Raw genomic sequence first — 11,516 nt, forward strand, 5'->3', positions numbered from 1 at the left:
TGGAGCACCCAGAGAAAACTCTTGTTGTGAGGTGACAATGGTAACCACTGCACCATCATGCCACCACTATTTTATTTTAGTGTACTGTTTAGCTGTCAAATGATACTTGACAGCTGGTAGGCGGTGCTTGGTGCTTCACTCGTTTCCAACATGGCAGTGGGTCACAAACTTTCTCATATCAAAGCTAAACAGAACATAAAATATGTCTTGAAAGCATCTGAGGTGAGAAATGGGCAACGCAGTAACAACCTCTTAATTCATATTTAATCAGCGCTGCCTAGTTTGACAGTTTGACCGCAGTTCACGAGCAGTGACGGACAGGATTGACATCTGCGTTGGAGACTACATAGCTCCGATTGGTTGTTTTCCGTGGCACATTCTAGAAAATGCCACTGGAGGCAACAGGAGGAGTACATGATTTTTTTTTAAGTAGTGACACTTCCAGAAAATATAAGAAGTTATTTTTTAATAAAAGTTACCAAATGCAGCTGTAAAGACTTTTTTTTTCTTACAATTTAATGTAAAGTACTTCAAGCTGCATTTTATGTGTGAAAATATCTATAAATCTGAATGTGTTATCATATTACAACTTCATGTTTATAGGAGCTTTTGTTTCTGCTCCATACACACGCCAAATGAAGACGACTTTAAAGGTACACCTTCGCGCACTAAACAGAAACAGTTATCTGTATTAGGGGAGACGGTTGGCCAAAGGCATTTGGAGACTGTGGAGGTGGAGCGTGGTGGGGAAGCAGGGTTGGGGGGCTGAGGAGGTTGAGGGGGGGGCGTCTTTTTAAGCCAGCAGAAAGGTTTTACTCTGACACACATCCCACTTGTTATGACATGTAGAGGCACATCTAAAAGCAAACTCCTAAGAGGTTGCTGAGGGCGACCTCAGTAATATGCAAATGAATTCCACCAGAGTATCTTAGACAATGCACAAAGCTGTCTAAACTGGAAGCCTATTAATACATTAAGTTATGATGCTCAGTTGTGTTATAAAGAAACACAGGCAGCTCCACTCTGTGAGCACACTGTGTGAACCTAAACTTTTTCTGACCCAATTACCTTAGCTGATCTGTTCTGACTCCTCTGGCCTGTACTGTTACTGGAGCTACACTGCCATTTGTATCTCTTCCAAGATTCCTCATGAACATTTCATGCGAGGTGTCTTATAAATTATGAGGGCTCCTCCAGCTGACATTATGAGGGAAAATGGCAAAGCCTGCCTTTTCTTCTCTGGCTCTTATCATAAAACAAAGGCTAGCTCAAACCAGGAGGAAAGGCTTTCCCGACAGCTCCGAGTCCTGCGTGGAGTACAGTATGCCCAAATGAATCTCTCTGTTTATTTCCAATGACTATCTCTCTACCATCTGATAATAACATTACAAAAACATTTATGCCACGGCTCAAAAATCTCACTGGAAAATCACATAAATATTGATTGGATATTAAAATTGCACATCTTTTTTAATTCTATACAGTGAGATACTGAATGTCTGGGATCACATGAAGGAATTCTCAACTTGTCATTTTGGTATTAAAAGGAGAAATAAAAACAGATTCTCTGCGGCAGAATGAACTACACTGCATAAGTATCATCATCACTAATTGTAAATAATGCAGAGCATCTCATCCTTTCAATTATTCAGCTTTATGTCCTGGTTTTGGTTGACAGAAATGTAGTGATGACAAAATATTGTAAGTTCCTCTGATGCACAAATGCCAAGGCATCTGTACTGCAAGCTGAGTAGCTGTGTCTTATTAGATTTCCACAAACACAGTACACCTACGCACAACCTAAGTGGATTAAATATGACGGATGATGACATTTGGAGAAAAGGCTCTTTCAGATTACTCAAATCTAATCTGGAACTCTAAATCAGGACTAATCAGTTGCTTTTCAAAGAAGCTTCAATCATAGGAGGAATTTCTGGCTGGAAAACTGGGTTTCTCGCAAGAAAAGACGTTCTTTTATACTGAACAATTTTCAGGTTTTTTTTTTTTTTTTTTTTACAGTTTTGAGGAGTGTTGCATTTGAGAACGGCTGCTTTTTATCTGCCTGTTTTGCCACCAAAAAAAGTCCTCATTGCTGTGACTGGTGTAATTGCAGCACTGAAGTTGTTGTAAAAAAGCATGATAATGTTGTGTAACTACAGATGGAAGTCTATTGAGTCCTCTGAAAAGTTTCCCTGTGACATCACAGAGCCGGAGTGTAACGTTAATTCAATTCAATTAACCCCCTCTGGACCAATGAAACTCTGTATAGCTGCTTCAGATTAGAAGCTCATCACAGACATTAGTGACACCAATAAAACTTTGCTATAGGAAGACAATGATCCAGTCCAGTAGTGCGCCAGAGATCGCAGCCCCACTTTGATTAATCTTGTTAATTACTAGCCTTAGGGTTTCGGCAGCCCTCTTCCCCCTGTACCCCACCAAAAAAAAGAAGAAGAGGCTTGTGTGCCATTAGGTTCTTTGTAATTACAAAAGTCTCATGCTCTGGGACTGATTATCCCACAGCCCTGCACGTACAGTAAAGAACATGCCGGACTAAAGTTAACGTTACCGTGGTGGTGATATGTACATTATTCAGCGGGGGAGGACGGGGGCTCTGTGGATTTGCAGAACGGCATGTGCCTGTGCTTGAACTCTCTCCTAATGAGTCCCTGCAGTCAGGCTCCTGCCCTTATCCTCTTTCTATCTCTCAGTGAATTCAGCTGTCGCCTTGTTTAACCATAAGATGACCCTCCTCGCTCCCTCCGCACACACACACTCCCCCCACCACTCCAGTAACAGCCAGCCGCTGTCAGCTGGGGACGCACACGCTATCCCTAACTTGTTCTGGCTACCTCAGCTCACATATGACCCATTTCTCAACTCCCATGTCCTTGTTTCACTAGCCTTCAGCCACTCAGCCTTATAGTGGCAACTGCATGCATGGTATAGCAGTACACAGGGTTCAAGCCAGGACTGCACTGCATACACATTCACCCAAAAATTAGGCCAACAAGGCTTTGAGGGCCATGCCTCTGTAAAATGACTACACTTTGCTTAAGCCAGCAGATCCATTTGACCTATGTCTAATGTGGACCAATTAAGGTCTTTACATCAGCGTGCACCAACGTGAAGCCGAATATCCCTTAATACCAGTTAAATACATTTCCCTGTAGCTATAATACACCTACACATGCTATCATGGGTGTGCTGTGTGATTATGTGCTGATATAAAGCCAGCTCCAGAGCCCTATTGAATGTATTGAGTGAGGTATCTAATGGGCATGGGAATTAATTCCAGGGCAAAGGGGATTAAAGGCTAGAGACGAGAGCAGCAGAGGGATGGCACTCGCTGGCAGCGGAGGGTACAGAGGGCGGAAAAATAGAAATGAAATATAAATGCACAGAATCCTTCTCTTTTGAATCCTATTTTGTGAAATAGTATTGAAATTGGTATTTTGTTTAATCCTGGCGGTTATATTTTTTTTCAAATGAGAACTAAATTAAATATCAAGTGCTTCAGAGGATAAAAAAAAGGAGGAGAAATACTGTAAAAAATACCGCTGGACAATCAAACAAGATACAGAGTTTTATCAAAATCAGGATGTTTCATCTGTCCAAAGCCTTTATCTCTCATTCTCATCATACCCCAAGCAGGAGTCGTGCCTTATCCTTTGATCACATTGATATAGTTTTGAGACTCTACCTTGAGGACTGCTTCCCAGACTGGTGGATCTGCTGCTGTGTCTACACTTGGAAATCAACAGATAAGAAGTACCAAGAATACTAGGTTAACCTCGTCTGTATCACACACACCTGCACTGTACTCTGCAGCCTCCAGCCATTTTCCAAAAACATTGTTCTTGTGATACAAAACTAACTTTGTGGGTCACTGGGTGGGCTAATCTAGGAAACCTTATGCCAGTTTTATTCTATTAACCCACTGTCCCACATTGTTTGATTCCTAAATGTGACATGGGTTTGGTTTTGTAGCACAACCAGTAGTTTTGGACGGCAGGCTGTATAAAAGAAGTCGACGTCCCCACCGTGATATCACCCATTCTTTTATGGACTACCGTTTTAAAGCCTCAAGTTCGGCACTTTGGTCATCGCCATCTTTGTTTATTGGAGCCAACAGTGACCATGGCCCTGTTTACACTACATGCCTAAAAGGTATGATCGCAGGATGGAAGGGACAGAGCAAATGTGACGTTTTGACGACATGTTTTGTGTGGAACCAACCAATGGGAGATTTTAAAGGCAGCTTGCAGCAGTTAGCAGCTAACTCTAAGAAGAGAAACAGCGGCTGAAAATGTTCGCAAATTGGGAAGACAATGATGTCCAGGAGCTCCGTGCGCACTGAGAAGAGGACGAGATCAGCCATCATATACTGTACCAGGTACGGTAAATCATTGTTATTGTCATGTTATTCCTTTTGCTTCCAGGATGCCAGCATGCTATCTAAACTCACACAATGGGGCGGCATTAAGGTAGCATTGTTTGGTTCTGTTTAAAAAAGCAAAGGCGGCGTAATAAGGGGACTTTGTAGTGGCCCTATCGTGGGACCTCTGTGCAAATAGGGCTCATATTTGGATGACACGGTGGAGCTGTGGAGGAGCAAGGGGTGGATCTGAATGAGCCCAACAGTCTATAGTGAACACAGGTTACCAGCACAGCGGGGCCAAGTACCACTAGCAAAGCAAAGGCTAACTTATCAGCTAACGCTAGCTAGCGTGGTTAGCAGGGTGCATCCATAATACTAATTATTATTTTGATGAGTGAAAAACGAACTTAAAACTAAATATACTTAGCAGAAAAAACAACCAGCCGACTCCTCAGAGTGTCTTAAACTGTAGTTAGTGGTGGGCGCAATTAGTTTACCAATGAATTTAATGATGCTACTTTTGCTAGACGCCTGTAAACTTATTATTAAAATTATTATTTTGTGCAATCACGTTCATCCATAAAAATGCTGCTGTAATAATCAGGCACTTTTACTAAAGAATATTGTTTTAAAGAAATATTATCATCAAACTTTCATTTATTGAGTTGTTATCATGTTTTGTCGGATAAAAACACAATTAATGATTTTAAATGGCTATCATGCTATATGCAGTATTTTTTTCGGACGATATTTAACCTTATAATTTTGCTCAATTTTGACTGCTAGTCAACTAGTCTAGGTTAAAACTAAACTAAAGGTCAGAAAATTAGCCATTGGGAACATCGCTACATTTTCAGGCCACTAAAATGCTACAGATATCTTTGATAAAGTGAAAACACAATTTGAAAAGGTCAAACTTCTAACACCAAACACGAAAAAATCCCAAAACACAACTTCACAGCTATTTAAATGTACACTACACCTGTATCCTGATTGACAGGTCGCTGTGGTAGCCACGCCCTTTAGCATACTCTGCTTTATCGTCTATTTTACTCTAAATGGGACCATAATTTATAAATGAACATCATGCTGTATGGACGAGGACTTGAAACTAGCAATGGAGACCATAAACTCATTATCAAAATGTTTACTGAGGTTAAAATCAAGTGAGAATTCGGGTCATTTTTTCATTGACTTATGTACAATTAGGCTTCCCTTCTGTAATCAGTGTAGTCGCCCCCTGCTGGCCATTAAGAAGAATGCAGGTTTAAGGCACTTCTCAGACCTGGACACTACGTTCACTTCTTTTTATACAGTTTATTTTTCTCTAGACCGTTTCTCCTTTAAGCCTCACAAAATGTCACAGTGAAGACTAACAGAGTGAGTGCTCCTAATGAGATCATTACTACCTGCGCTAATGTTTTCACAACTGCTTCTGTATCAAAAAGGAAACTTGTGTGTGTGTCTGCAAAGCTGTTTCCTGTATTACTGTTCCATGTGAATCAAACAGTGACTCACAGGCTAATTTTAGCCACTTTGCTACTCTCACCTATAAATGCCACATCGTCAAGTGACTCTTGTTGTGACAGAGACGCTCGCAGCAGGCGATACAGGACCACTTATGGCATAAATGATCATATGCTTTTGTTTAGTAGACGGCGCTTTGAAGCTGAATATCAGCTTATGACTCTGGGAGCCTCCCCAGTGCAACACAGAGCAGACACACATCACTACAATATGTGATACATAACAGGGGCAAACTGGAGCAGGAGGAGGCTGAGGTGGAGGGAGGAATCAATTAGCAATGAGCAGCAGGTCATTATGAGTGAGTGAGAGCTTGTTATATCCTAAAGATCACCACACTGTCTTTGTGAATGTGATTACTGTTGTGTAGTATGTGTGACGCCAGCACTCGGCAAGGACTATTGTAATGCTTCATGCATTTATTATAAAGAACATGTATCTAAATTAGTGTATAAATTAGACAACAGTGGATTTGATTGTTTCATGAGAAGATAATATCTTGTAGGATTCATGTCAAGAGTTCCTCTTGAGTCGTGACACAATCTGTTACACACAAAGTCGTCATTTGATCCATTTTTCTTTGACCAAACTGGGATATTCGTTTTGTGTCATGTGTGTATTAACTGTATCTGCCTATATTAAAAAATAGTGCTGTCTCTATTCATTTGGTCCATTTATCTACAGTTACATGTTTTTTCCGTTGAAGATGTGACTCATTAGCTAAACAAGCAGAAACCCAGTGGTGTAGTGATAGCTGATGAGATGGGGGTGCTACTGGAGAGATGGGGAGGTTACTGAGGAAGAAGAGGGTAAACTCTTCCATGTATTACAAAGGCTTTTTGGCTGACAGGTCGGTGTACCGTATACAGCCAAAAACAAAGGGTGGTTATACCCGTATACTTGCATATACCCTCCACTACACCACTTCCTGTAATGCTGAAAAGATACAGTATCTGGCCTTGTACACTCAGACTGGAGTTAAAGAAATTTTTAACACTAACTCATTGTTTAAGCTCTCAGTAGCTGTATCTGTCAGGACAGCGGTTTTATTTTGTTGCTATTTTGATGCTAAAATTTGTCTTAGTATTTGCCGGCAAAAAGAAAGTAGTTTACAATATAAAAGAAAAGTAATCTAAAATAAATTTAATTAGACAAATTAAGTATGGCTTTCAAACAGCGAGCATCAAACAGAATCTATCCAACATGTTAGCCCAAGGCTAAAACTGGAAATGCTAATTAGGTGTGAAAAGCTAACTGTCCTGTCCAACTACCTTCACACATAAGTCTTCAAACAATAAGCTAAAAAAAAAAAACAGCATTATGGGTTTTAACTTTGTGGTTCAGCTTCTCTCGTGACAAAAAGAAAAGGAAAAACACATTAAGCCGCCTTTGCAATATATTAGCTTTTATCACAGCGAACATTTTGACTTGTTCTAGTAGGGAAGCAGGTGTTGATATTTAAATTAAAGGAATAGTTCACTTAAAAACAATGTCAATTGTATATAGTACTTACCTCCCTGGGCTCTATGGTCACAGATAGGTGGTATCTAATTTTTCATACCTTTATACCTTCCTAGAATTTCACCAGAGTACACAGTATATGATGGTATTTGTGTGCAGCACTACACCACACCCCACAAACCCCTGCGACTGGTGAATTTGCGCAATTACCCAAGTCCCAAGTTTGTCTGTATTTTTGACAGTATTGAAAATTATACCGTCTGGATTTTTAAATACCCTGGTAAACTGTAATACTGTGATACCGCCCAAGCCCAGTCCCAGAAAAAATATTCTATTTTTAATGGCGGCATTTCCTATGGAGCAATTTGTTGTACATGCAAGCGTGTATACTCCAAAAAACGGTATGTTGTTTAGAAATAGTTAAGCAAAAACAGTTTTGTTTGGACTTTCACTTGGCCGTTAAAGTCTATTGGCACTGATATGCTTCCATTTTCCCAGTGTTTTTGTGTCACAGTGACTAATGGAAACAAAAATTTTGAAATGGTCCAGTTTTGAGAGAGACGGCTACGCCAAGCAGCCCGAAACCGGCTGCAATGTAATCACTCAGGGCACTTTTACACTGCTATGTACGTCTGTTAAAATCACTTGTTTTGCCACTGACAGGCTCAGATTATTATGGAGAGGAGCCCTACAGAGACACAAAATGTTTATCTTTACCATTCTCTTGATCAGGTCTGTTTGCTTTTCTACAACAACTCAACTCACATGATTTCAGAACAAGACCAGATCAAGCGAAAGGTAAAGGAAAACTTTTTATTTATTCATCAGACACTTAAAATAACAATCTGAACCTGTCAGTGGCAAAAACAAGCACTTTAATTGGACGTACATTGACGGTGCGAGATTGCCATGAGTAGCAGCATGTTTCACCACTGCTGGCTGCCGCACTCTTGCTCATGGAGCAATTTCAGAAAATTGAGATAAGATAATCCTTTTTTTACTCTCATAGTGGGTAAATTCACAGTAACAGCAGCAAAGTGAATAGAGCAAAAAAGGAAGCATGAGTACAAACAAAAATATACAATAAACAAGACACAAATTGTTCCTATTAGTCACTTAGACCAGAAAAACATGGGAAAATAGGGACCAGGTTGAAAAATACCAAAGTTCCCCTTTAACACCACAAGACAGAAAACTTTTCTAGGACCACAGAGAGCAGAGGGAGGTGAGGGCTACATGCAATTCATACCATGTGTGGGTGAACTATTCCTTTAACACTGTCTCAGTAAACCATGACAGTGTGACACAATACCAGGCTTCCTAAAACCAAAGCAGCTAAATGGAATCCAACAATCACTTATTCTATTACTTACACCGATGCTAATGCCAACCAAGTGTGTGTGTGTGTGTGTGTGTGTGTGTGTGTGTGACATGATCTCTCTTACCAAAATATTCCTCAGATGGTGGGTGGTCCATGTCAAACAGCATCTTCTTGGTCAGGCGCTCCAGCTCGTCCTCAGGGTGGGCCATGGGTGCACCGCCCTGAGAACAGGGGAAAAGAACATAGTTGTGATTCACAAAGCCGAGCGAGGCAATGAAGAGCATTTTCAGTGGTTTCTTGTATTTATTTCCACCTCACTGATGAATGTCACCTGTGCTCTACGCCTTACAAATGCTGCTTAAAATGCAAAGTAAAAAGTGCGAGGATACATTACTTAACAAAATACGTCCAGATTCAACTTAAAGATTCACAAAAACCTGACTTCAATAAATCAGAATGAAGCACTCTCTCAAGGTCAAACAAAACACATTCACTGTAATTAAAATGCAGTGGACGATCTTCAGTCTGCCTTCCCCCTCTGAGATATCTGACCCTGGCTCAGGCCCCAGTGGTGTGCAGCCCAGAAGGTTGTGCATATCCTTCTGTGCAATACAAGCATGTGGAAAAAACTGTGACCCTGACTAATCCTTTTATTTTGGAAAAATAATGATAACAGAAGGAAAAGGGGAGGCAAACATTAGAGGGAAGCTACTTTTTAAGTCTTGTACATTTGGGTGATAGGTCAGGAGATAGTTATTTTTTCGTACTCTGAGCACAAAAGACTTTAGGTGTGAGCTGTGTTGAGGCCTAATCTGTGAGAGATTTCAGAAGGATGACATAACTCTCTGAAGATGCCACTTCCTTCCTTTCCTTGTGAGCCTGGCCTCCCTCTTATCATGCAGTCTCTGACATCTGCCTGCTGTGTGTCTGTATGGGGCTGACGTGTCGTGCCTGACATTTTCTGCCAATCATCCGAGGAGCTGCAGAATACAGCTACCCCCCCTCATCCCCCAGCTCCCAGCCCCAGCTCACGGTGCAATCCCGTCACAGGTGTGTGTCCTTTGCAGACACCCTGGAGGCCTGAACTTGACTCCTTTCGTGCTGCGCGGCTGAGCTTTTTCAGAAATCAGTGACACTCGGATGACCTTCCCTAGATCTGGAGCCGGCTGGATCTTTACAGTAGATTTGATTTTCAATATTGTAACGCGGGGCGAGATCTGAGCTGACCTTTGAGGTGTTCCTAATTGTGACGTCTGGGAGCTGGGAGGATGTTAGCGACCGGTCTGGTTTTGTACTTATTTATCCGTGGTTTACTGTGTCACATAAAGGAATCAGATTTGTCAATAGGAGATTGAGTGAAGAAATGTTTTTGTATTCAGAATGAAAGAGTAATTACACATCGAGTCTTCTGGTATTATTGATGACTAAATTTGTATGCACGTAATTTTCATTAATTCGACTCATTGTATGTGTCAGTCAAGGTATCAAGAATATTAATAAAGTAGGTGGATTTTCAACACCACAGTTATTATTATTCTTATATCTTTTATTTAACTAGGTAAAAGTCTCACTGAGATAAAAAAATCTTTTTTTTAGGAAGGTCTTGGCCAAGAGAGCAGCATAAACAAACATTGTTACAACACTTAACACAAACACAACTGTAACACACCACAAATAAGCAAGTACAACATCTAATTAAAATGCAAAACAAAAAACAGCATGCTATTTTCTCGATCCTTTAAAACTGACTCAAATTCCCCTCTCATGGAGAAAAAAAATGAGTCACTTAAGTATCATGATTTTTTTTTAAACATTTTTTTAATTGTTTTATAGTGCCTGAGTTGATATAATTCAAATGCAGAGATGTAAAGCTGTTACCAGTTTTACTGTGGTAATCTACAAGTAAGTGAGTGACGTCAAATCCGTTTCAAGAAAAACAAAGCCCAGGCAAGAAAGCAGAAAATGGCAGACAAATCAAAGACACAGACTCCAATTCAGCCAGCTGAGCGCAAACTTTCTGTTGCTGCCTTTGCACAGATTACACCCAGCCTGCTGTGAACCACGATGCTGGGGTTTGCACTAGTGCTGCACGATTAATCTAATCGCAGTCGCAATCGCGATGTCAGGCTATGCGATTACATAACCGCATAAAAGGCTGCGATTTGCGATTTAATGTAAATAAATGTTAACGTGTGTGCCTGTAAACGTGACTGCCTCTCCTGTAGTGTGTGGAGTTTGTTGACATCACGCCCACAAGCTACCTGTAGTGTGTGGAGTTTGTTGACATCACGCCCACAAGCTATCCTGGTGCGTGCAGCCGGCGTGTAGCAGTGACCAACACAGACGCTGAAGAAGAGCGTGAGCAAGACCATGAACAGGCTGAGTTGGTGGCGAAAAAACGTCTGTTACATGGCGATACTTTCAGGTACGGCGACGGCGACGTTTAACAGACAGACATGCTGTGTAAGTATAAAAGTTAAAGTCGCCACGTCCCGCAGCAACACGACCAATCTATATCAGCACAAGAGACAGCACAGAGAAAAGTAGGACGAGTGCATGCGAGAGAAAGCGAGAGACCCGTGTAACGTGAAAGACAAAGAGACAACTGAAAGCCACTACTCATAAAACAACATCCAAGCACAGTTATGCAAACATTTGTAAGTGTCATGGGGAAATAACTGAGCAACTTTGCTTGGGTTCGGCCCGCTTGACACGCTGCTGTGTTGTGCTATGGCGTGCTGGAATTTGTCATTTACGTGACAACGCCTGAACGCAACATATGCTCGTTCCGCTGTGTGTACAGTGCCGTGCTGCGCTGCTGTGTGAGCA

The 11,516-nt window shown here is 41.2% G+C and overlaps 1 protein-coding gene across 5 annotated transcripts in view; it reads right to left on the bottom strand.

Moving 5' to 3' along the window:
* Positions 1–11,516, bottom strand: part of lpp (LIM domain containing preferred translocation partner in lipoma) — a 242,475-nt gene that overhangs the window by 62,173 nt on the left and 168,786 nt on the right. For all 5 annotated transcript variants that reach the window (XM_050054771.1, XM_050054769.1, XM_050054773.1 and 2 more), the window contains one exon: positions 8,812–8,908. In XM_050054771.1, coding sequence (XP_049910728.1) covers positions 8,812–8,908 — 97 coding nt within the window. The remainder of the gene's footprint in view (positions 1–8,811; positions 8,909–11,516) is intronic.

This window comes from Epinephelus moara, chromosome 10, assembly GCF_006386435.1.
Source record: "Epinephelus moara isolate mb chromosome 10, YSFRI_EMoa_1.0, whole genome shotgun sequence".
NCBI lineage: Eukaryota > Metazoa > Chordata > Actinopteri > Perciformes > Serranidae > Epinephelus > Epinephelus moara.